At 37.2% G+C, this 27,650-nt stretch overlaps 2 protein-coding genes across 2 annotated transcripts; both read right to left on the bottom strand.

The window, feature by feature from the left end:
• Positions 1-3,127: 3,127 nt before the first annotated feature.
• On the bottom strand, positions 3,128-22,178 carry LOC131303360 (uncharacterized). Its single transcript, XM_058330186.1, has 15 exons — positions 22,008-22,178; positions 21,743-21,909; positions 18,575-18,636; positions 13,594-13,630; positions 12,475-12,529; positions 8,212-8,503; positions 7,878-8,061; positions 7,529-7,785; positions 7,169-7,375; positions 6,068-6,163; positions 5,865-5,969; positions 5,508-5,762; positions 5,362-5,418; positions 4,930-5,204; positions 3,128-3,558 (listed from the first exon to the last, which is right to left on the bottom strand). Exons 7-15 carry the CDS (start codon positions 7,912-7,914, stop codon positions 3,546-3,548), a joined length of 1,302 nt encoding a protein of 433 aa, XP_058186169.1. The 5' UTR covers positions 7,915-8,061; positions 8,212-8,503; positions 12,475-12,529; positions 13,594-13,630; positions 18,575-18,636; positions 21,743-21,909; positions 22,008-22,178; the 3' UTR covers positions 3,128-3,545.
• On the bottom strand, positions 8,546-11,448 carry LOC131303006 (uncharacterized). Its single transcript, XM_058329797.1, has 5 exons — positions 10,852-11,448; positions 10,124-10,752; positions 9,746-10,030; positions 9,528-9,639; positions 8,546-9,444 (listed from the first exon to the last, which is right to left on the bottom strand). Exons 1-5 carry the CDS (start codon positions 11,446-11,448, stop codon positions 8,815-8,817), a joined length of 2,253 nt encoding a protein of 750 aa, XP_058185780.1. The 3' UTR covers positions 8,546-8,814.
• Positions 22,179-27,650: the final 5,472 nt, after the last annotated feature.

The following is a 27,650-nucleotide window of genomic DNA, read 5'->3' as shown; positions in this document are numbered from 1 at the left end:
CGCTAAGATCTTGGGCGCTAATCTGAGGACCAGCTTCCTCGAGTAATGGCACGTCGATTGCGCTTAGAGTTCCGTCGCTAAGTTCTACAGATATTTGGAGATACACACAATAACAAAGAGTTAGAGTTTCATCTTTCCTTCTCCTCAAGAAAATATTCTCCTCTGAAAAATCTTCTCTCTCTAGGATTTCCATCTAAGAACCCTAGGATCTGCGATATCAAGAGCAAACTCTAGTAGTCACCTCTACCCGGCAAGAATCGAAGATGGTGTACGTGTACGAGGTTGGTGCTTGTAGAGCGGGTCTCAGATCGTAAAAAGCTTGAAGAATATTAATTCCGTTGCGCTTCAATCGTATGAGTAAGTCTTATGTGATTTACAAGCTTTCGATCCCATAAAGTTAACATTGGTATCAGAGCTATTATGGCTTGCACTCGCATGATCGCCTTCGTTTCTGTCTTTTTATATTTCGGCTGAAAGTATAATTGGTATATTCGGCTTTTATTAAAAAGAAATCAGTTGTAGTAGTGAGATATATCACATGTGGTCCTGCCAGTTTGTTGGGTGTTCTATGAAGTATTATTAAGCCTCGAATTATCATACGTGTGCGCCGAGAATGGGTGGCATGGCACCGAATAAATTATCATAATAGAGCATGGGGGGGGGGGGGGGGGGGGGGGTGTTGTGAACAAAAGAAATAATTTTCTTTCTTTTCTTCCTTATACTCCCTGGATCCCATTCGCAACACATTTTGTTTTCTGTCTAATATGCTGAAGATCAATTTTTTATGGGAGTGCTTTGTAGGTTACCGAAATCTAACTCCTGATGTGGAAGAAGATATCTGCCAAGTTTTAGCTCATATGTGGCTAGACTCCGAGATTGCAGCTGGTTCTGGTAGTACACTACAAGAAAAATGAAAATTGGTGACGAAAAAGTGGTGACGAAATTTAATTTTGTCACTAAATGAGTATATTTGGCGACGAAAAAGTAAATTCGTCACCGTTTTGACAACTTCCGTGACGAAATAATTTTGTCATCAAATATGCCTGTTTAGCGACGAAAAAAATATTTTCATCACCAAAAGTACCCATTTGGAGACGAAATACATTTTTCGTCACTAAAAGCTTAAAAAAAGGTGACGAAATTATTTTTTGTCGCCAAAGATAATCATTTGGTGACAAAAAAAATTTCGTCGCTAAATGAGTCCAATTTAGTAATGAAATATTTATTTTGTCACCAAATGCTTAACTTTGGTGACGAAAAATAATTTCGTCACAATTTTAACGCTTTTAGTGACGAAAAATATATTTTGTCATCAAATGGGTACCTTTCATGACGAAATTTATGAATTGCGCTTTGTCACTAAATGTATTTCGAACATAACTCTTTACTAAAAACTCCGATTGAGATAATTCAAATTGGGTTTGAACAATAACTCAATTGCCTACAACTTTCATGTTTATCAAAATTACTAATTTTAATGTTTAAAAGTTCAAAATTACATTTGAAATATATTTTTATGTTAAACATATATGTTATATATTAGATATTTCAAATATTTATTGAAAAGTGTGTGTGGTGCAGTTGGTTAGAGCTTGCGCGAAAATCTCAAGAGACTCGGGTTCGAAACCAAGCAAGAGCAAGAAAGAAGGATTTTTTTCCCATATGAAAATGTCTTTTGCAACGAAAATTTTCGTCACCGATGAGACTCATCAGTAACGAATTTTTTCGTTGCCAAAAGGAATAATTTATGACAAAAAATTTCGTCGCCAAAAAACACAATAAGTGAGGAAAAAAATTTCGTCACCAATTATTCACTTTTTGATGACGAAATATTTCGTCATCAAAAGACACTATAGGTGACGAAAAATAGATTTCGTCACCAGGTAGGAATCCTCGACAACCTTTAGTCGACAAATTTTTTTTCGTCACCTATATTATTTGTGACGAAAAACAAGCAATTTGTGACGATATTCATTCGTCACCCAATGCAATTTTTCTTGTAGTGGTAGTGTTGCTTCATCTTCGGAGTCATCATCTTCATATTCTTCTAGTTCCACATCATCAAAGAAAGGTAAACGATCTCAATTTGAGAAGAAACTTGGTGAGTTTTTAAAACACCAGATAGAGTCGGATACTTCAGCGGCCTATGGAGAAGGATTCAGAGAGGGTAACCAAGCAGTGCTCAAGTATGGCTTTAAAAGGACCCTCGACCATATTCGACTGACAGAACGCTTTCCTTCATTGAGGAATTATATGCTTGGTTGGTCATTGCTGTCTCAAATGAAAACTTACCCTGTTGTATTAGTTCTGTATGATGCAAACCTGCATTGCAGAAAGCATGATAGTATTCATTAAATAAGCAACATATGCCAACATTATTATGAGGATGTTATGTTACCTCGTTAGAGAAATGGTAAGTGCAAAGAAAATTTACCGAAAAATTACCCCGAAAGAACAAATCAATGGTACAGATTCATTTTGAATTGTATTTGTACCGTTGATTTGCCCATTAAGGGTAATTCCTAGGAATATTTTCTTTGTACCTAGCACTCCTCCGTCTCGTTAACATTGGAATGGCATGTTGTATTACTTGTTGATATGTTTAAAATAGAAACAATGAACACAATGAATATTTTGATTTTGTATTGCATATCACTACAACAAATAAGCCCTTTTATAGCGTGCCAAAAACGCTATAAAACTATATACATAGCGTTCTGACGAACGCCTTATTAGGCGACGCAATTAAAAGTCCTTTCTTTCAATAGCGTTCATTGTCCGCTATAGATACAAGACCTTCCATAGCGTTCAATGTCTTCTATAAATAGGAGACCTTCCATAGCGTTCAATGTCTGCTATAAATAGGAGACCTTCCATAGCGTTCAATGTCTGCTATAAATATGAGACATTCCATAGCGTCCAATGCTTGCTATGAATAAGAGACCTTCCATAGCATTCAAAGCCTGCTATAAATTGGAGACCTTCCCTAGCGTTCAAAAATTGCTATGAATAAGCAACTGCAGTAATGGTACATTCCATAGCATTTATGCCCGCTATAACCTGTCATCTTCATATATACAATTGTAAGCATTCATCGCATCCTATACAAAGCTTTGAAAAGAACCAATTAAAACCAATCGTCAAGTTTAATAATTGCCATAAAGAAGCTCCCATATAGTTATACATTAATTGTTCCATACAAAATCCTGCAATAGAAGACTTCATCTAACATCACTTAAGTCTAAATATAAGTACCTAGCTAGCTATAGCCTTCATCTTGCTAACATTTTCAAGGAGGAAAGTTGCCCAGCTATACAAAAAAGGAGCATCCCAGCTATACAAAAGAGGAGCATCCAGCTATACAAAAGAAGAGCATCCCAGCTATACAAAAGAGGATCATCCCAGCTATGTCTTCATACAAAAAAGGAGCATTGAGGCTCTACAAAAAAAAAAGGAGACATCAATGCAAAAACTTCAACATCCAACACTAGCAAGATCATAATCTCCATCTCTAGCAAAAAGTGATGAAATATCGATCTTCTCTTTCAACCAATCGACCTACATACAATACAAGAAAGAGACTTAGAAGAGTGCAAGAATGTTACTTGTTGAAGAGTCGTATACAAATATATATTTTGTGTCCAATATCTGTGACAGTCTCATGGCCACGAGCAAAATCTATGCTATATTATAACAAACGAACTCTGAGTAAAACAAATAACTTCACAACCCTAACAACACTGAACGAGCTAATGAGCATATATGAATTGCAAGTTGTTCAATCTTAGCAAGCTTTAAAATGGATTGAAGATATCTCACTTGTTTATTTTTCAACAGATCTCAAGCAAACTTTTAACTAAGCCGAACACGAGCCCAAACTTGTTCAACTAAGGAGCTTCAGAAGCATCGAGCTTTGTTTATTAACTTGCCATCATACTGCTACTACGGTACTACCACATCTTTTGCCAATGTCATCATCCAATATATTGACTATTCTACCCACAACTGTACAAAGACAATGCAATCCCAAGTTGCAAATCAAATCATGAATCGGAAGTTTCACAGGTCACCTATAAAAGTTTTTATCGATACACGAACCGTGAATTGAACTGAGTAATGAATAGAACCATAAGAATCTCATTACTATGTGAATGACTCAGAGTTTGTCTGACATCCTTTTATATCCCAAAAACACTTCGAGAAAACTCTAAAGCTCAGGAAAAGATGCCCCACAGGTATAGTACAATTTGACACTAAAACAACAATGTATTCAATTGCTAGGGTGCTATTGCTTAAATCTGAAACCTGCTCGCCATACCAGTGTAGTCCCAATTAAGACCCAAGTTTAATATATGACTAACAAATAAAGAAACTTAATACTGCATAATTAATACTTCTTGCATTTTCCCTCCTTGGTGAAAATTTCCCCAAGTGCACATGGTGACCAATACATGGCTGTTGAATACATGGAAGACCAAAAACTCCTTTAATAAGCTTCAATACAAAAAGTTCAATTGACAAATCATGTCCTCTTCACTGGTACAGAAAGCAGGTACATTCACTTACTAGTAAAATGCACATATTAGATGAAAGCCAAGGATCTATTACTAAAGTTTAGTGAATAACCAAGAACCAATATTAATCAAACCTCTTAGGCCTTTAGACGTGTTTGTAACAATCCGCTATTTACACATAGCCTAGCCAGGTATGAACTGCATTAGTCATCTCTTATGGGTTATTTGCTCAACCACCAGATTGTGCGCCCATTGTATGTATCAAGCCATGTTGAAAATCTACTATTTATTCGTGAATGTAGAATGTTAGTTCATGAGAGAACCAAATGGTTATATTCCCCCATCCAGTAGCAATCAGTCATACATTTATCATCTAAGAGAATTCACTCAATATGAAGGAGGGAATGTACATTACCCCGGCGAAGAGTCCATAATAACTTGACTAGCAGGCCATGCGATGGTAGTTCCCACTGCATCGACGACATAGGTCAGATCGCTTGTAGGCCTCCAAAGAAACACTTCAGGTTTCTTTGCTACATCCACCCAAACTTTCATTGCGTTAGGTCCGATCGGAACACAATGACATGTTTCATTTGGATCACTCGAAGACCAACGCCCTTCAGCAACTACGTCTCCCGTCCCCATCCAATCTAGCAACTTGCACTTGGTATTCGGACTGATGTTCACAATCTTTACCAACAAATTGATATAACAAAATTAAACAATGATAACAACATAATTCGATGCAACAATGTAATCGATGGAATTTTTTACCCTTCAGCATCTTTTATGCAACAATGTAAGATTATGCTATTTTTTGCAAATGCTAAAGTAAACATTTTTTTACCGAGGGAGAAACAATGGGTGTAGTTGGTGTTCCTTTAGTTGTTGCCGAACTTTGAACCTAGAAAGTTCAAAAACAGAACAAATAAAACGTCGTTACTCAAAGTAATCCGAAATGACCACCAATGAAGAAAATGATAAGCTACTTACTTGGCTTTTCTTTAACTCCTTTACTGTATTTTTCACACATGACATTTCAGACCTCAACTGAACATTTTCTTCACGTAGTGCATCAAACTGACCATTCATTTGTGATAATATAGTCAATCTTGTTAGTGTGACTCCTTTTCCAAATGTTCTTAACCGGCCACGCTTCTCAGGACCAAGCACTTGAGAAAGAGCATCTTCTTTCAGATTAGTTAAAAATGAGTTTGGTTTATCCCGTTCAATTCTTTCCACATCTTTCTAAAAATGGCATAACGATAAGCCAACGTAAATGACTAGGACCAGACTGTGAACATATATAACCAATAAAACATACATATAAAGAATGAGCCATGGCCTTACAATCTTTTGAGCAATTTTTTTGTTTGCGGGTTGACCATTCTTGTTTGTATGTCCATCAGCCCAAACAACAGCTCTACTTATAGAGGACACATCATTTTTCTTTTTCTAGAGTAAAAACAAATATCTAGTCAGAATTGAAGTTATAGTTTATAAATGTGAAGTACAATGATATTTGATAATAAACAAAATAATAAAGGTATTACCAGCTCAACAGTCAACCGTGCATATCCCTTACGACTCATAGTATGCTGCAGCTCCAATTGTTTCTGTCTCATACCTTTGAATTTATTGCTTCTAACCTAAACTCAAGAATAAACTAAAATCACAACCATGCTTTCGATATAAATCAGCAGGGAACCACTGGAATTCCAGTTATAATGGCCAGCCTTACTTCTATCTTGGTTAGCTATGACTACAACAACTTAGGAATGACTTGTCCACCAAAGTAGAAAACTATCTTTCTTCCCCGGCCCTTGCCTTAAAAACTTTTCCAGCTCTCCTCTTGTTTATGAGATTCCATATTCGAATGAATTGTTCGCCAACATACCAAATGAATGATGTAACTCACTTATTGGTACTCAAATACAGTGTTAGCTAGATTCCAAACATAATAAATTATTTACCGCATCTTATTTTCCAGTTATCAGAAAGCAGATTACATGCAAGCAAGCAATGCATTTTGCACACGTGTATTTGAACTTGGATCCATTTTTCTTTAGAAAAAGAAGCAGCAAAGGAAACCACGACCATTCTTTTGATATAAATCAGCAGGGAACAGTTGGAATTTCAGTTATAATGGCCAGCCTTACTTTTATCTTGGTTAGCTATGACTACGATGACTTAGGAATTGGGCAATTGTCTTGAGGCATCAAACGGATTTTATATTTCCACTGGTACAAAATAACAAACCTTCATTGAGAGGAAGAATAAGATTAGGGCAGTATAGTATTAATTAAGCACCATTGACCACTTTAGTCAACTTTATTATCAAAAGACCCTGCCATAAGTCAGTAATTTAAAAAATTAAGTTTTCAGAAAAAAGAGTACAAACCAGCATCAAAATCAGCTGAAACCAGTATGCAAACTGCAGCAAAATAGCAAGAAAACACACCCACAAACAGCACTAAAATCTCCCAAAAGATGCTATGAAAGCTTTTAACATACAGCAGCATATAACAGCAAACACTAACAGCAGGCACAGCTACAAAAACAGCAAACCAAGATGAACCTAACATGCTTTATTCTTTTGAGAGAATGAAGAAAAAAATCAGGAATAACCTAGTGTATGGACAAGGTGCACATACCTTGAATTGTTCACTAGTCTTTTCCTTCACAAAATCCTTCCAATCTTGGAGCGATTTGATGTTATCAGGCTGTAGCTTTAGCCTTTCTTCCTCATTTGAAGCATTTCTTACTTTTCTGACTAATGTCGACTTTGAGGCTCTCCAATCTTCATTCATTTTCCGGAAAACCATTTCTCTATGCCATTCTTCATGAAGATTGAATCTTACCTAAAAATTTGAATGTAACTTACATGATTTTCTATAATTTTTACATCCAGAAGAGTAATAGTATGAGAAAAAATATAGTTGAAATAATGACACCACATTTGGTCGGATAGAATTATGTAACTAAAAGCATTATACTTAGGCACTATACCATACCTGAACGGATTGCCATAGGATTTCTGCCATTCCCGTAGGAAGCTTTCGCCAATCTAAAAGTGTATATGGTACAATCTCTCGAACTAGAGGTCCTAAGAAAGAAGACAACTTGATTGATCCAGCACCGATTGGTTGACCATTCTCGTCAAACTTAACTTCAATCCGACTACCTCCATCTACAGCAATTGTTTTCAGCTTGGTAGGGCCTCTTTTGCGTTTGAGATTTTGTGACATTGTTGAAGGGATTGTAGGAGTTGCTGTAGAATTTTGCATTGGATATGATTGCACTTCAGAAATATTACATAAAAAGAGTACTAGGAAGAAATAATCTCATAACACTATTACTCACCCACGCAGCCAACAACCGTATGTGGGTTGCAAAACATGTCAGTTTGATCAGTAGGTGATGTGGGGAGCTACTGAGCTTGGGTTGCTTCTTGGGGGCTGCCACCATCTTCTTGAGTTCTTTGTGATTTTTTCAAAAGTTGTGCACTAGAACAACCCTTCTTCTTTCTTGGACTTGTACCTTTCACCTGAAAACATAAGAGAAGCAATGCATCAATGAAAGAGAGTGGACAACATTGTAATGCTCACGTAAATAATAGAAAGAGCATGTATATGCAAAAACAAGTAGAAGTACATTAATTTGTTAAAGAGTTTATTACATCCTATAGAATCATTACCTGATTTGCTTGAGATGCCGAGGGATCATCATTGTCACTATCATAAGTCCCCCTTCCTTCACCATCACATGGTTCATAGTCTGGATCACCATTGACCACATGCCCAATGTCCTTTCTTTTATCATTACCTTTACCGCTACCACATATTTCTTCATAGTTACCAAGCAATGACTTTGGCACGTTGATTCCTAAAGCTTTCATTTCTAAGAAGTTTTGTTCAATTTTTTTTTGCCTTACCCTCTCATAGCCTGCCAACTTCTTGGAAAAGTATCCCGGCTGAACATACATGGTGCTGAATACATAAAAGAAAACAAATCAGCTCTGTTTCTGTTCAGTAATGTAGCAGGAATAACAAACTAAAGTTACAAATATCCAAGTATATTATGAATAACAAATTAACGTTACCAAGGCACGATGGCAAGATACAAATAAATAAATAAGACAAACCAAAATATCCTAGAAGGTGCCTTTAATACAACATAGCAAAAGTTCCAAACCAAAAATATCCTGACAAGACTTCCAAAAGTTCCAACATACCAAGTGCCTTTAATACAACATACCAAAAGTTCCAAAGAAAAACCAAAAGTTACAAAGGTGCGATGGCTACAAATCCTCAATCAATGTACCCTCACAATCTCCTCTAATGTTAGTTATCCTTTCATCATCATCGTCATTGTCCATACCAAGTGCTGAAACATCTTGCGGCCTACAAGATGTATCCACGGTTTCTTCGTACATTTCCAAGTCATAAAATCCCCTAGGAGGTGCCTTTAGTACAACATACCAATTCGAAGAATCAGTTTCCCTTGAATAAAAAACTTGCTTTGCTTGGGATGCAAGGATAAATGGCTCTTTGTCATATTGGGTCTGACCTTGGTGAAGGTTAACAAGTGTAAAACCATCTTCCATCCTAACACCATGGCCAATGTTTGCCCAATCACACTTGAACAATGGCAGTTGAAATGTGTGATAATCTAACAAAATTATATCTTTTATCACCCCGTAGTATGAAACTACATCAACAACTTGTGCATTGTCCTTCACACTCGATCTACACAGAGTTGTCGCATCAATGGAAACACCACTATTTTGGATTGATTTCTCAACTTCCTTTGTGTGGAACCGCTGCCCATTGATGATATAGCCTGTATAACTCAAGGCATGCTTTCTAGGACCATTAGCAAGCCATTGTAGTCTCTCCAATTCATTATTTGCGCATGCTTTTACCTGAATCTGTTCAAGTATACACAAACCAATTAACACTATATTGATTACAATATTAAACTTGATAAACCTCAAACAAAATAAGAGGTAACCTTTTCCTTCAACCATTTTGAAAAGTTGTCAGCTTGCCTCTTCAAAAGTAAACTTTTATTTTTTGGAAGACCAAGACTAGGATTCGATTTCTTTAACTCCTCCATATGAATCCTAATAGAAAATGAAACAAACAAGTAAGTGATTCACATGGCTGTACAAACTTTTATTTGTGTACGAAATTCTGTGAATTATGCAACCAAAATTTCATCAAACTTACTCCAAATAAGGTTCCACTATGGCTGTATTGAATAACACATAACGATGTGCACTTTCTAAAACTTCATCAGTCAATGTGATGGATGTGGCAGCTGATATTGGACGACCTTCGAGAATTACATCGTTCTCAAAATCTTGATTGCGAGGTCCCCTATGGCTTGTTTCCACAGATTTCTTCATGTGCCGGCTGCAAAATGTCATGCACTCTTCTACGAGGTAACGTTCTGCTATACAACCTTCAGGTCGTGCATGATTTCCAACATTTCCTTTGAATATCTTCATATGTCTAATCATGAAGAGAGTACATTGACATTATACAACCATAGATGTTGGAAAAGAACGTAGATGATGATGCATCAAAAAAGCAAAAGGTGTTCACCTCTCAAAAAGGTACATCCAACGATAATGGACTGGCCCGCAAAGTCGTGCTTCTCGTCCTAAGTGAATTGTTAAGTGAACCATGATATCAAAGAACGAAGGTGGAAAGAACCTCTCAAGCATGCATAACGTTTCAACCACCTCAACCTCAAGGGATGCCATTTCTTCTCCATCAACTACTCTTTGACACAATCTATTGAAGAATGCGCAAAGGCGAAGTATCGCATTTCTCGGTCCCGTTGGTAGTAATCCCTTTAAGGCTACAGGCAACAACTGAAGCATTAGCACATGGCAATCATGAGATTTGAGACCTGTGACCTTCAACTCGTCCATTGATACGCAATTCCCAATATTTGAACTATACCCATCAGGCACTTTTAAGTCAAATAACCTCTTGCAAAATATTTCTTTCTCATCTTTTGAAAGTGTATAGGAAGCCGGAGGAAGATATGTCCTAGACACACGATCTTGTGGATGCAAGTCGTGCCTTATTTCCAAATGTTGCATATCCTTGTGAGCATTTAAACCATCCTTGGATTTTCCATCGATACCCAACAATGTGCCAATAATGCTCTCAATAATATTTTTAATAATATGCATGACATCTAAATTTTGACGTATTGGCAATTCCTACATAGAATAGTAGAGAAACAATCATAAACTACACTAGGGCCAATATATATAATTGTAATAGGTAGATTGATCAAAATGTTGGTTGATAACACTTACCTCCCAATATGATAAATCAAACAATATTGACCTCTTTTTCCACATTTGTTTATCTTCACTGTCTCGCTTTCGTTTTTTGCTTCCTTCTTTTCCATTTCCACCTTTCCCCCAATCATTCTTAAAATCTTTCAGAGCATGCAAAATGTCTTTGCCAGTCATGATTCTTGGTTTTTTCCCCTTTTCTTCCTTTCCATCGAACCATGATTTTTTCTTCCGAAAGGGGTGAGATGGTGGAAGAAAGCACCTATGGCACATATATACAGTCTTCCTACTGAATTTCAACCATAGAGAATGTGTATTTTCTCCACATATAGGACATGCAAATTTACCCTTCGTCACACACCCGGCAATATTCCCATATGCTGGAAAATCATGCATTGTCCACATTAAAATTGCCCTCAAATTGAATGTGGAGTTAGTGAGCCTGTCATAAATAGATACTCCTATGGTCCACAAAATTTTTAGGTCTTCGATAAGAGGTTGTAGATATACATCAATATCATTACCCGGTTGCTTAGGTCCTGGTATTAATAGTGCCAACAAAACATTTTCCCTTTTCATCCACAACCAAGGTGGCAAGTCGTACATAACCAGCATAACGGGCCAGCAACTATACGTTGAACTCAAATTCCGAAATGGATTGAAACCATCAGTAGCAAGACCAAGTCTTAGGTTACGTGGGTCTGCTGAGAAAGATGGCCACTTATCATCGATTGTTTCCAAGTGGGGGAATCTACTGGGTGTCGCATCTTCCCATCATTGCTTCTATGAGTAGAGTGCCATGTCAAATCTCTAGCTACTTCCAATGACCTATACATGTTCCGAAACCTTGGAATTATAGGCATATATCTCAAAACTTTGGTAGGAACCCCTTTTCTAATTTTCTTTGTGCGCACATCTACCTTCCATCTTGAATGACCACATTTTGGACAGTTCTCCAATTTTGCGTTCTCTTTCCAGAATAAGCAACAATCTTTCACACAAGCATGAATTTTCTCATAACCCAATTCAAATGATTTGAGGAACTTTCTAACTTCACGAATAGAGCATAGCATTGCAGCCATGGGGAACATATCATGAAGTTTGTCCAAAAGCGTAGTGAAACTCTCATCCGTCCATCCATTCTCGGCTTTGATCTTGTACAAAGTCACAATTGCTGACAACTTTGTATATTTTTCACAACCGGAGTACAATGGAATTTCTGCATCTTCTAATGCTTTTGCAAAGCTCTCTTCTCTAGGTTCATCAAGGTGTTCATCATGCTCTGTATCTCGTGCATATGATGCACTGTATAAGTTATATGCATCTAACATTTCTGCTTCTTTAGGTTTTTGTGCAGCACTTACTTCCTCCCCATGATGAAACCAAGTTGTGTATGTATGATCCATTCCATTTATGACTAAGTGTTCATAAACATCTGTAACACGATGGTGACTCAAATTCCGACAATGTTGACAAGGACATAAAATCTTTCCTAAATTTCCTGCATTTCGATTAGCCATCTCCACAAAGTTCGATGCCGCTTTCATATACTCATCAGTCCATCTACAAATGAACAAGCTAAATGTTTTAAGAATGTGTCACTAATTTATCTATGGTATGATTAAAATGTATTTCTATTACCTATTCAAATGCACCCAATCTTTGTCCATCATCTTAACGACACCAACCTCGTCTCCTGATAGCATACAATCGTACATGTTATATATTGACCAAGTAACACAAAGAGCTATATCATTAGTTGCACATACTCTCAAAGGTAATGATCAGCTTATAAGTTATATAAGACATGTGGAGAAGTTGGAATATCTAATCTTACAACATGGTAAGTTTACTCCTATTACTAAGACGTACAATCTACCAAAAGACGATCAATCGAATTCAGTAATCCAAACTGCTCTATAACATTTAACTATGCCATAAACATCTAATGAACCAAAGCATGCCTATATAGATTAAAAGATTATCACTTTTGCTTGGAATCTCAAAAGCATGCCTATATAGATTAACAAATAATCACTTTTGCTTGTTATTGGTGGAGCAGTTCCTTTAATATAGGGTTTTTAAGTCTTCGCTCCTCTTCTCTCTTGTGGGATTTTGTGAACGAAAAAAATAGCAGGACACATAGTTGAGAATAGCAGGAAGTACATGAGAAGTGGTGGAGCATTTTCGCTGTAAATGACCCAAAAAATCCTTTCCTAAAGAGATTGACTAAATCGTTTACAACACCACAAAATACTGGGTCGCTTTACATCCAAATGCAGCAATCTTACTTCATGAATCATATAGCGAATCACAGAAAAAGAAACAATAATAAGTAAGAAATGAATCTTCATGTGCTCAGATTCAGATGGTAACATACAACTTAACCTAAATCCTAAAACAGCCAACAAATGCATGTGTGTGCACAATATCAATATATGCATTAGTACCAGCATGTCTATCTATATGAAGGCAAAAAATAGAACCTCATTCAGAACAAGATGGATGTGGAACTAGTTACAGTCATTCAATTCAACGATTAAGGAAAATTTTATAAAGACAATAGTAGGTGAATTAACTGATCATTGGTTTCACAACACAGAGATCAAAGGCCTCTATGGGTGTATACTTGACAAATCGAATCACTCCACAGTACATAAAAGAGTTTAACCTCTTGGCATGATAACGTTAAGAAAAGTTGAAGTCCAAAACACAAAATAGGGTGTATAAATCACAACGCTTCAAGAAGCAAGTAAATACCTGTCAATGTGCTGGAAACAACTCTTCAAGAAGATTACTGCAAAAGAGAGAAGAAAAGTTTGCCATGAGTCGTGACACAAGAAATAGAGGATCCATGGAGTGGAAGGCTGAGAAAACGATGCCATGTTAGCTAGTGCTTGATGAACATTGAGTGAAGTGTGAACAGTTAGGGATGGATGATGAGCTCATAATCGTGATTGGGAATTATCACTGGTGTTGATGTGAGAACATATTGGTTAATTGATGAATCTTTCTAATGTAATGAAATTTCTTTCAGTTAGCACATTGAAGCATTAGTGTTTTGCAATCCTTACCAAATAGCAGTATGGGTCTGCTATTAGGAACTTGGTTTGGTAATTGCTGCCTAGACCCGTCAATATCCTCCACCAAAATGCTAAAAATTTCAAAGACAAAATATCTACTCACAGAAATAAGTTCATGATCCGTTGACAAACGAGAATGCTAACACTTATAAGTCAACCTATGTGAAACAGTTTCACATTACAACCATTTGAGATTCAAGAATTAGACCCAAAGTACCAATTGTAGATTTAGTAACATATCAATACAAAAAAGACAATGTCACGACCCTATCCCAGTAAAATGATCAAATCACTAGCAGCTGGTGCCACATATCATTCCTCCCTTATAACCCCTTCGTTGGTCATGGTATCTTTAAAATCCGTCCCCCTGACCCGGGACACCGCTGTCTGGATACATCAACTTTCTTTTGAGTTCATAGCATCATAACGTCATAACATCTTCACCTTTAGATGACAAGGCGCTCAGAGAATCATAATAACATTACACCGTCACCTTTAGATGGCAAGGCTGGTGTTCATGGAATAATCCCTTCTTAAACATAGCCATTCTCATAAAAATCGCCATCTTTGAATAATGAGTTCATAACATATTTCCATGGCATAAAATGAGAAGCAAACATCATTTTCAACAGATCATGCTTTCTTTATAACTTGTATGCATATCATAACTTTTGGCATATAAAACACATAACATAATTTGCTTGGAAACTCAATATAACTAAGAATAGAGTATCTCACCTTTGACTTCTCGAGAGCTTAAGCAAAAGACTCGATCCTTCTCATTCTTATTCCTCGGACCGACCTATTTGTCAATCCCTTTGTGTCATGATACGTTCAATAAAGAAATTGAAAGACTAGAGGCCTTCTCGATCTTGAGTTGGCCAACTGATTTCAGAAAGGGGTTTGGGCTTAATACATAGGTCTCCTATTCTTAATCAAGTTACCCAGAGAACTAGACTTTGTTTAGCAATTAAGTTGTCTGCATTTTTATAGAACCAGTAAGCTCTTAATAATTGAAATTGTAATTGCTTGAAAGTTCTTTTAATCTACTGATTTCTCCCTTACGATTCACAAACACACATTCTAATTTTATACTAGATGCAAAGATACGCAGCATACTTCTCGCACAGCAGCGGCACCCCTACTTCTGGTTTTGGCCACAGAAAAAGGGGAAAACGGAATGGGAAAGTCCGCCAGGACCGTCGCCGCGTGTGGTGGTCTGCGTAGGGAAAAGAAAGAGAAGAGGAAAGAGGAATTTACCCAAAGAATTTCCTGAACGGCAAGCGGTGGTGCGTAAAGATGTACGGTCGATTGGAAGGAAAGGGCACTTCGCCAGTTCACCTCCAATTCCTTTCTACCATTTTATCTCTCTTTCTTTTTTCCTATTTCTTTGGCAATTAACAGCATATATGGCTATTAGTTATTTTGAGACATGAAATATACTGATGATTCATCCTTACCTTAGGGGATATTTGGACACTTGTAATAGTTGGACTTCCTAGCTTGGACACGTGGTGCTAAGGTAAATGGATTACTAAACTTAATTTTGCTATTTACTAAAAATTATTCTGATTCAATTATTCATGTCCGAGTTCCGAACTCAAAAAAATATTACAACGTAGACTAATTAAAATGTGTAGATCATTACGGTGTCGTTCGCTTTCTAAAGAAAAGTATTGAACCCCTAAAATTATATCATGCTATCCTCATGTCCAAAAAACGTCGACTGAAAAAAAAATCCCTTAAACCTTGATCATTTTTCTTTAGCCTATAAATTGGGTTTAGTAACCTAATTAAAGTCTCGTAAGTACATTTTTAGATACCGGGCTTCACAGACAACCACAAAAAAAGATGGCCCAAGAATACCAAAAACATATTCTATCTTGGTATAATCATACATGAACCTACTACTAGGTTGCCCAATTATCTGAACCTTACAACTAGGCGGCCAGTCTAGAACCAGCAATGTCCAATTACAGTAATTCATTTAGAATCCAACCCTGGTCACAAGGTCAAGGTAACCGCAAGGTCCTTATACTCAAAATAAGTAAAATATCAAAGTAAGAAAAGAACCAAAGTATACGACGGGTCATAACTCTGAAACATAAATGAACAAACATTTTAAATAAAGAAAAGACAATCTAGAAAAGAAAACAAAAGATTCAACACATACCACTCCAATGAAAATTGAGAAGGCGTAAATATAACCAATATAAAGTGGATCCCTGCGTTGCATAGACTGCAAGATGAACATAAGATAAGATAAGTGAGAGCATAAAAAGGATACCCAATAATTCTAGCAGTGTCCACTCTACTCTATTATGATGAACCTATAACAAATAATAAGCAGAATACCATCCCCACAGGTCAACAAAAAAGGAAACTTGATCAGTAACTCCAGCCCAAGGAAAAAAATACTGCCATGTGCATAAGTTGAGATTATTTGTTTAAAAGGGTAAGTCATCATTCAGCAATGAAACAGCATAGGTGATAATGAAGTTTGGAAGTTCTAAGAAGAGGGCAGAGATCAGCTTAGCTCATGCGTCATAAGCCAAATTCTGCCCCTTGTTACCCCTGATCTAGTCTTTCGTTTGAACTATACATCACCCCGATAGAGGGAAGGCAAAGAATGAGTCAGCAAAGCATGAAGAGGTACTAGAGTTTGACAGGCACACATCAAGAGCATAGTCTTGACAGATTTGGAAGGGAACATTTTTTCTACATATACATGGGGAAAACAAATACACCCCAGTGACCAGATAACCTGGAGGTGTTGTCACCAAGATTCCCAAAAGCTGAAGCTGTTAGGAAATGAGCCAACAACCATATCAAGCTAGCTAAGTCTTACAAAACTGTTTCGCTGTAGTGCTGTAAAGTAAATTGGCCAAATTTTATCCATGTATACCTCTCGATGCCAAATTGCAGAGTTAGGACAATCAAAATATGGATTCATGTTACCTTCCCATTATTTATCCAGAATTTACATCAATATTGTGTGAACATAAGTTTTGACTTTCATTTGTTTGTTTCCAACTTGATTAACAGAACAAAACAACAAAATTAGAGAAAAAGGTCCGTAAGAAAGGGAAAGGAAAAAGATAGTAAAAATATTCACGTTAGATGTAAATTCACACCTTACAGAAAGTCAGAAACACCTTTATCTTGAAGTGTAATGTGCAACAAGTATAGAATTTGCAAAAATAGTTTTCATGCCTGATATAACTACCACACAATAGAATCATCAACTGATCCTAACCACTATACAGAATGAGGCCTACTAAATCGACGAATAAAAACCAAACAACTGAATATACAGATAACTGAACCAATTTCAATTTCAAGCTGATATTCGGTCAGCCTCTTTTTTTAATTTCAAGCTGATTTACCCAAAAAAAAAAACTGAACCAAGTAATGGATATCCGAAATGGTAACTGACCTGTAAAAGCTGGTTCAATATAAGCAGGCCCACAAACTGGGAAACATCATTGCCAATCTACAAGAGGACCAAAAAAGAAAATAAATTATATCTTAGACCAATGTGAGGATTTAAGCATTCAAAAACCTATCCCGATATAATTTAGACATACAAATACGAACTCCAATAGTACTAAAATTCGGAATGGCAGATCCAGCTCTGAGCTTGAACAATTAAAAATCCAGATGAAAATTAGCAAAACGTTAAGCATATCCAAGAAAGACCGGAATTCTTTTCTGGACTCATAAAACTGTGTGTATAACCGAAAAGATTGCTTATTGATTCAGTAAAGTTTTACGGAGGTTCAGTAAAATTTTGGAAACACAAGGATTTTCAAGCCAATTGGCTATAAATTTCTCCACTTCGCCATGAAAATGAAAACGTGCACTTCACCCAACTTAAATTCGTTGAGTAGCATATTCAGACAAGAAGCTAAACTTGAATAAGGAAAGTTTGGATGAGTAATCTGCCAAATGATCAGCAACTCAGAAAAACTAAAACACTGGGTAAATATTTAGTGAACAGCAAACGTTATTCACTGATTCAGCCAAGTTTTGCAGAGATACAGTGAATTTTGGGAAGCTGGGAAGTTGTGCTCATTAGCTGTTTTCTACCTCCTGATTTTCTTTAGTTCTCTTTCCCATTGTCTCTCAAGCTTTCATGGCTTAGTCTCAGTTATTCAATATCTATCTCAACATTAATTGTCTAATAATGATCTTGATAAAACACTTGGTCGATCTTTCTGTGGCAAAATGGACCTCTCTTGGGGAGTGCCATGAGGGTCGGGTTGTAGCTTGTACTCAAAAGAAACCAACAAGGGGGTGAAGGAATACACACCTAGTGGGAAAAGCACCGTGTTCAGTTAGTTAGTAGGAAAGTAACGGGACCCATGCCTCTTAACTTTCCCACTAGGATTAGCTTTCGCTCAAAACTTGTCTCACAAAAAACACATGATTTTGCAAGAATCTTGTTTCAACTAGTTTCGACTAGCCAACAACCAATCAATTGATAATTAACTTCAGACAAAAACACACTACATAAACTTCAGTGGACTTCTAAAATTGCACTATTGTAGAACAACCAACCTATCCACTCTTGGGCACTATGTCAAGATAATGTGGGCAAGTAAGTCATATACAAAAAATCAAATACTCAGCCAATCCTAGCAAAAATCAAATCAAACCTGTTGAGCACTCTCTGAACTGGCTGTTTACTTCTACCAATGCAGTATGTTTTCTTCTCTAACTGCAGAATCAAGAAATAGAAGAACGAGGAAGGTCAGGATATTAATAAGGAAACATAGGTTAATCCATGCAATGACAATAATACACCAATATTTATGCATCGACATCAATAAGCATATTATATTAACTCAGGTAATATAGGGACACTAGAACCCAGACATTAAAACACAACTAGTGGACCACTTCAAAACTTTTCTTTATAGTTGTTTCACAAAAGGTAGTGTAGGAGCTCACATAATTTAAAATAAATTATGCTCTGTCCTCTGCAAACTACGTTTATAAAATCTCACCGACCTAAAAAAAAAAAACCTTAATTTCTAATACACAATGCAAAATCACAAACTGTCACACCCCACTCCGGCAGGACTAAGGCCCGCCCTAAGTGGCATGACACCTGACACAGCCTGCGCAACTATTGAAACTAGCGCCTTGAAAATAAATTAGTAAAATAAACTACAACTCGCTGCAGAAACCAAACGAAAGATTTTATTACATCAAACCCAACAGTTTATACAACTAAGTGCCAACCCATTTATTTAATTTTTTTTTTACAACTGAACAAGTCTAAAGTACTAACCTTCCTATTCAACCACACCAACCTTGCATACCATAAAGTACATAGCTCCAATTAAAAGATCTACAGGAGCAACCTTTATATACACTTGTCAGGCATTGTAGTGGATCGACCTCTAGCTCAACGAGAAACTGCAACCAAAAAGGTTACAGGATAATGTACATTAGCAACATAATAAAAAGAAATGCGATTAAACACTTTAGATGGACTGAAGTCAAAACATCCAGCCAATATCAATTTGATTAAATAGTGACCAAAACTCGCCTAGTGCATCATTTTCATCATTTCAATAAACTTTCTCAATTTGCAATTTCATTCCAACAGCATGTTCCAAAGCATTGCAAATACTCACACCTTTCATCTCCACTCCAAAATAGTGGTATATCATTTTACCAAATGTGCCAACGAGTCGTCTACCTCACGACCAAGAGTTAAGACGGTACCGTGACCTCATTCACAGGCTCGCATATAGCGGCGGTGAAGAGGGCCATTCTTTGTCACCAATGGTAGGTGCTAGCAAGTTAGATTAGAAATCAACCAAAAGGTAAGCAACAACCAAGCTTACCGGCAAACAGCAACCAAGTTTGCCAATCAACCATAGGCAAGCCACAACCAAGCTTGCTTAACAAGAACATTGGCACTAGAGGCATAAAAATAATTCCTTTTCCTTTCAACACATGAAATAGATTTAATCCATCTAAGCAAAGATTATGTCCAAAAACTTTCTCAAACCAAAGGAACACTTTTCAGATAGTTGAGATAGCACCACAATTGTATAAATAGAAAAGAGACATTTCAATTTATTATTGAAGCTGTACATTCTCACCTTACAAAAATGCTGACTCCGCTACCGAATCTATTCCCTACGAGCAGGAGACGTCACAGTGACAGTCCTTATGATATCCCCACCTAGAAAAACAATATGAATAACGCTCCACCCATAAGGTTCACTACCAAAGCTCATGCCAAATGCAAATGAAATGCACTATGAAATCCAACCATGCTATGCTCTGCGAATTTCTAAAATTTTTCAATGAATTAGTTTGCCACGAGATTTTTACCATAAAACTCAGACACATAAAGGAACATCATATTAAAATTCCAGAATTTTCTGACCTTGATAACTATTTTTAAACAGATACAAATCAGACCCAAAACTCGCAGTGAATTCCAGAGAACAGATTATTGGCCAAACTTCAAGCTGAAATCTGATATTATTCAAGCACAACTAAGGCACGTGGCTTACATATTTTTGAAGCTCTATGTGTCTAGTTTCCAACAAAACAAGCGGAATGTGTTTTCGAGTTTTCTAGGCTGAGATATAGTCGTTTCCGTAAAGTGCGACGGTGCTGTCAGCACAGTGAGTTCTACGACAGCAGCTCAGTGTCGGATTTTTATAAATTTATGTACTTTGAATAAAATCCTAAAATTCTAAGACAATAGATTAGACATATAAAGGCATCTCCAGTAAAAATATTGAAAAATTACGAGGTCAAAAAGTTGGTCATAAAAATTCATCAAGAACCTGGAAAATTCAATTCTGTTTGAACTCTAACTTGCATGCCCATAGGCTAAACGAATTTTCTGAAGTAAAACTCAGATCCCATGACCTAATCAGAACCTAAACTACACATTCTGATATCCATGGCTGTATCATTTCCCAAAACATGAAAGAAATATGCATCGTTTCCATTTTTTTTTGCATAATCGAACCAAAATGCAGACTCTTCTTGAATCAATAACCAAACACTAACTCTTTTCAATCGTTCTTCCTCTACCATTTTAATTTCGATATCAGATTCAGCAAAAACAAAGAACACAAGAAATTAAGCATAAAAATATAGGGCTTACTCTTAATTAGGTTTTCCCTAATCTTCTTCCTCTTCTCTCTCTCTCTCTCTGAGCAGCAGCGGCAAAGAAGAGCCAAGGGTTCACTTGAGTTTCAATTGACTCCAATTAAAAGCATGAGGTGGTATTTAGGTATGTATTTAACCAAGACAAAATAGAACAAAGGGGATGTTTCCCCCTGTTTCCACGATATTCTACTCTTTTTCTTTTTTTTTTTTAATAAGACACATTCACATAATACACCCTATAACATATAAAATGAAATAATCTATAAATGCAATTATCAAATGAGATGTATAATGTCATGTCAAATGCGATGCACGTGCATTTTCGGAACGGGTATTACACAAACCCCCAAAAATCCAACCCTAAAATTGCTTAATCGTACATATATGCCTGTTAAATATTTAAGATAATCGCTGTCGAAGTGGCTGGGTTTGTGCATGTTTGAAAACCCCAAAATCCAACCCTACAACTGGGTTTGTGGCTGGGTTTGTACATTATCGAAAGCTTATCACTCTAATTTCAAAGTGGCTGAGCTAATGCAATGGAATCTGATGGTTGATGGCAGATCGACGGGGTGTGTGTGTGTGTACACGCGAGAGAGAGAGAGAGAGAGAGAGAGAGAGAGAGGAACAAACCCATATAGATCAGATTGTTGGAAAATAGAGGAGAAGGACCAAACCTTAGCAAAACGTGATGCCCCTTCACGGTGTAGATTTTCCGGCAACAGCAACGTGGAGGTGGAGAGGGAAGAGACGGTAGCGCAGGTTGCGACGACGGAAGGGTTTCGCAAGGATGGCGTTACTCAGCTCCAGGCGCCATACTGGAAAGGGGAATCGGCTTGTCCATCTAGTTTAGAGAGAGAGAGAGAGGCAGAGTATGTTAGGGTTTAAAATGGGACTGGAAATAGATTTGTACAAAATTGGGGAGAGAGTAGAATTTCCCACCGAGTATTTTCGCGGGTGAAAATTTTCCACCGAATTGAGACTCGCGCCTTTTTTCTTAAATGGGGTGAACGCTGTAATGTATTTAATGGAACGCTGTGGAAGATTTTTTGCTCCCCTACAGTGCAGGGCACGCTATCTTTAGATGAGGATGCAGCTCTATCACAGCATTTTTAAAAGAATGCTATAAAATGAAGCTATTAAAACTCATGTTTGTTGTAGTGTATTAGCCTTTGTAGTTTCTTTTAAAATGAAAGCTCTGTCAGCTAGGCGTGATGGTGCATCCGGCTTATTGGAGACGAAATTTGTCCAATGTGTTATTGTTTTCCATTACTTCGTATTCGTGTTTTATTATATTTTGTAGTTTGTGTTTTATTTATATTTTGTAGTTCCGAGAAACTAGAGTAACATGTCATAACGAAACATTGGAAGACATTCGTCGTTTTCGTATCATATTTGTTATTGTTAGAAAAATGGGTTGGTTCGGACCGGACCCAACCCACATGGGTCGTCCACATGGGTTATGTGATTGAGTTGGTCAGAAGAATGAGACAGACTCTTAATCTCTATCTGTTAGGAGAGTTCAAAGATAATAGATCACCTACATCTATTAGGAGACTTTAAACTCTTGGACTTTAATCTATTTATATAGTTCTACAGATATTTGGAGATACACACAATAACAAAGAGTTAGAGTTTCATCTCTCCTTCTCCTCTGGAAAACATTCTCCTGTGAAATATCTTCTCCCTCTAGGATTTCCATCTAAGAACCCTAGGATCTGCGGTGTGGATATCAAGAGCAAACTCTAGTAGTCTCCTCTACCCTGCGAGAATCGAAGATGGTGTACGTGTACGAGGTTGGCGCTTGTAGAGCGGGTCTCAGATTGTAAAAGGCTTGAAGAATATTAATTCCGCTGCGCTTCAATCGTACGTGTAAGTCTTATGTGATTTACGAGTTTTCGATCCCATAAAGTTAACATTGGTATCAGAGCTATTACAGCTCGCTCTCGCATGATCGCCTTCGTTTCTGTCTTTTTATATTTCGGCTGGAAGTATAATTGGTATATTCGGCTTTTATTAAAAAGAAATCAGTTGCAGTAGTGATATATCACATGTGGTCCCGCCAGTTTGTTGGGTGTTCTATGAAGTATTGTTAAGCCTCGGATTATCATACGTGTGTGCCGACAATGGGTGGCATGGCACCGAATAAATTATCATAATAGAGCATATGGGGGGGGGGGGGGGGGGGGGGGGGGGGGTTGTGAAGAAAAGAAATAATTTTCTTTCTCTTCTTGCTTAGACTCCCTGGATCCCCTTCGCAACACATTTTGTTTTCTGTCTAATATGCTGAAGATCAATTTTTTATGGGAGTGCTTTGTAGGTTACCAAAATCTAACTCCTGATGTGGAAGAAGATATCTGCCAAGTTTTAGCTCATATGTGGCTTGACTCCGAGATTGCAGCTGGTTCTGGTAGTAGTGTTGGTTCATCTTCGGAGTCATCATCTTCATATTCTTCAAGTTCCACATCATCAAAGAAAGGTAAACAATCTCAATTTGAGAAGAAACTAGGTGAGTTTTTTAAACACCAGATAGAGTCGGATACTTCAGCGGCCTATGGAGAAGGATTCAGAGAGGGTAACCAAGCAGTGCTCAAGTATGGCTTTAAAAGGACCCTCGACCATATTCGGCTGACAGAACGCTTTCCTTAATTGAGCAATGATATGCTTGGTTGGTCATTGTTGTCTCAAATGAAAACTTACCCTGTTGTATTAGTTCTGTATGATGGAAACTTGCATTGCAGAAAGCATGATAGTATTCATTAAATAAGCAACATATGCCAACGTTGTTATGAGGAAGTTATGTTACCTCCTTAGAGAAATAGTAAGTGCAAAGAAAATTTGCCCAGAAATTACCCCGAAAGAACAAATCAATGGTACAGATTCATTTTGAATTGTATCTGTACCATTGATTTGCCCATTAAGGGTAATTCCCGGGTATATTTTCTTCGTACCTAGCACTCCTCTGTCTCGTTAACACTGGAATGGCATGTTGTAATACTTATTGATATATAGAAAATGGAAACAATGAACACAAGGAATATTTGGATTTTATATTGCATATTAGCCTTTGTAGTTTCTTTTAAAATGAAAGCTCTGTCAGCTAGGCGTGATGGTGCATCCGGCTGATTGGAGACGAAATTTGTCTAATGTGTTATTGTTTTCCATTACTTCGTATTCGTGTTTCATTTATATTTTGTAGTTTGTGTTTTATTTATATTTTGTAGTTCCTAGAAACTAGAGTAACATGTCATAATAAAACGTTGGAAGACATTCGTCGTTTTCATAGCATATTTGTTATTTTTAGAAAAATGGGTCGGTTCGGACCGGACCCAACCCACATGGGTCGTCCACATGGTTTATGTAATTGAGTTGGTTAGAAGAATGAGACAGACTTTTAATCTCTATCTGTTAGGAGAGTTCAAAGATAATAGATCACCTAGATCTATTAGGAGACTTTGAACTCTTGGACTTTAATCTATAAATATAGTTCTACAGATATTTGGAGATACACACAATAACAAAGAGTTAGAGTTTCATCTCTCCTTCTCCTCTAGAAAATATTCTCCTGTGAAATATCGTCTCTCTCTAGGATTTCCTTCTAAGAACCCTAGGATCTGCGGTGTGGATATCAAGAGCAAACCCTAGTAGTCTCCTCTACCCGGCAAGAATCGAAGTCGGTATACACGTACGAGGTTGGTGCTTGAAGAGCGGGTCTCAGATCGTAAAAAGCTTGAAGCATATTCATTCCGCTGCGCTTCAATCGTACATGTAAGTCTTATGTGATTTACGAGCTTTCGATCCCATAAAGTTAACGTTGGTATCAGAGCTTTTACGGCTCGCTCTCGCATGATCGCCTTCATTTCTGTCTTTTTATATTTCGGCTGGAAGTATAATTGGTATATTCGGCTTTTATTAAAAAGAAATCAGTTGCAGTAGTGAGATATATAACATGTGGTCCTGCCTGTTTGCTTGGTGTTCTATGAAGTATTGTTAAGCCTTGGATTATCGTACGTGTGCGCCGAGAATGGGTGGCCTGGCACCGAATAAATTATCATAATAGAGCATAGGGGGTGTGTTGTGAACAAACGAAATAATTTTTTTTCTCCTCTTCCTTATACTCCCTGGATCCCCTTCGCAACACATTTTGTTTTCTGTCTAATATGCTGAAGATCAATTTTTTATGGGAGTGCTTTGTAGGTTACTGAAATCTAACTCCTGATGTGGATGAAGGTATCTGCCAAGTTTTAGCTCATATGTGGCTAGACTCCGAGATTGCAGCTGGTTCTGGTAGTAGTGTTGCTTCATCTTCGGAGTCATCATCTTCATATTCTTCTAGTTCCACATCATCAAAGAAAGGTAAACGATCTCACTTTGAGAAGAAACTTGGTGAGTTTTTTAAACACCAGATAGAGTCGGATACTTCAGCGGCCTATGGAGAAGGATTCAGAGAGGGTAACCAAGCAGTGCTCAAGTATGGCTTTAAAAGGACCCTCGACCATATTCGGCTGACAGAACGCTTTCCTTAATTGAGCAATGATATGCTTGGTTGGTCATTGTTGTCTCAAATGAAAACTTACCCTGTTGTATTAGTTCTGTATGATGGAAACTTGCATTGCAGAAAGCATGATAGTATTCATTAAATAAGCAACATATGCCAACTTTGTTATGAGGAAGTTATGTTACCTCCTTAGAGAAATGTCAAGTGCAAAGAAAATTTACCCAAAAACTTCCCCGAAAGAACAAATCAATGGAACAAATTCACTTTGAATTGTATCTGTACCGTTGATTTGCCCATTAAGGGTAATTTTCGGGTAGATTTTCTTCGTACCTAGCACTCCTCCGTCTCATTAACATTGGAACGGCATGTTGTAATACTTGTTAATATATAGGAAAAGGAAAGAATGAACGCAAGGAATATTTGGATTTTATATTGCATATTAGCCTTTGTAGTTTCTTTTAAAATGAAAGCTCTGTCAGCTAGGCGTGATGGTGCATCCGGCTTATTGGAGACGAAATTTGTCTAATGTGTTATTGTTTTCCATTACTTCGTATTCGTGTTTTATTTATATTTTGTAGTTTGTGTTTTATTTATACTTTGTAGTTCCGAGAATCTAGAGTAACATGTCATAATGAAACATTGAAAGACATTCGTCGTTTTCATATCATATTGGTTATTGTTAGAAAAATGGGTCGGTTCGGACCGGACCCAACCCACATCGGTCGTCCACATGGGTTATGTGATCGAGTTGGTTAGAAGAATGAGACAGACTCTTAATCTCTATCTGTTAGGAGAGTACAAAGATAATAGATCACCTACATCTATTAGGAGAATTTGAACACTTGGACTTTAATCTATAAATATAGTTCTACAGATATTATGAGATACACACAATAACAAAGAGTTAGAGCTTCATCTCTCCTTCTCCTCTATAAAATATTCTCCTGTGAAAAATCTTCTCTCTCTAGGATTTCCATCTAAGAACCCTAGGATCTGCGGTGTGGATATCAAGAGCAAACTCTAGTAGTCTCCTCTACCCGGCGAGAATCGAAGACGGTGTACGTGTACGAGGTTGATGCTTGTAGAGCGGGTCTCAGATCGTAAAAAGCTTGAAGCATATTAATTCCGCTGCGCTTCAAACGTACATGTAAGTTTTATGTGATTTACGAGCTTTCGATCCCATAAAGTTAACGTTGGTATCAGAGCTTTTACGGCTCGCTCTCGCATGATCGCATTTGTTTCTGTCTTTTTATATTTCGGCTGGAAGTATAATTGGTATATTCGGCTTTTATTAAAAAGAAATCAATTGCAGTAGTGAGATATATCACATGTGGTCCTGCTTGTTTGCTCGGTGTTTTATGAAGTATTGTTAATCCTCGGATTATCGTACGTGTGCACCGAGAATGGGTGGCATGACACCGAATAAATTATCATAACAGAGCATATGGGGGGGGGGGGCTGTTGTGAACAAAAAAAAATAATTTTCTTTCTCTTCTTCCTTATACTCCCTGGATCCCATTCGCAACACATTTTGTTTTCTGTCTAACATGCTGAAGATCAATTTTTTGTCGGAGTGCTTTGTAGGTTACCGAAATCTAACTCCTAATGTAGAAGAAGGTATCTGCCAAGGTTTAGCTCATATGTGGCTAGACTCTGAGATTGCAGCTGGTTCTGGTAGTAGTGTTGCTTCATCTTCGGAGTCATCATATTCATGTTCTTCTAGTTCCACATCATCAAAGAAAGGTAAACGATCTCAATTTGAGAAGAAACTTGGTGAGTTTTTTAAACACCAGATAGAGTCGGATACTTCAGCGGCCTATGGAGAAGGATTCAGAGAGGGTAACCAAGCAATGCTCAAGTATGGCTTGAAAAGGACCCTCGACCATATTCGGCTGACAGAACGCTTTCCTTAATTGAGGAATGATATGCTTGGTTGGTCATTGCTGTCTCAAATGAAAACTTACCCTGTTGTATTAGTTCTGTATGATGGAAACTTGCATTGCAGAAAGCATGATAGTATTCATTAAATAAGCAACATATGCCAACATTGTTATGAGGAAGTTATGTTACCTCGTTAGAGAAATGGT

The sequence above is a fragment of the Rhododendron vialii genome, chromosome 10a, assembly GCF_030253575.1.
Source record: "Rhododendron vialii isolate Sample 1 chromosome 10a, ASM3025357v1".
Classification (NCBI taxonomy): Eukaryota; Viridiplantae; Streptophyta; class Magnoliopsida; order Ericales; family Ericaceae; genus Rhododendron; species Rhododendron vialii.
Note: the sequence above shows the minus strand (reverse complement) of the source record. Positions and strands in the feature narration are given on the sequence as shown.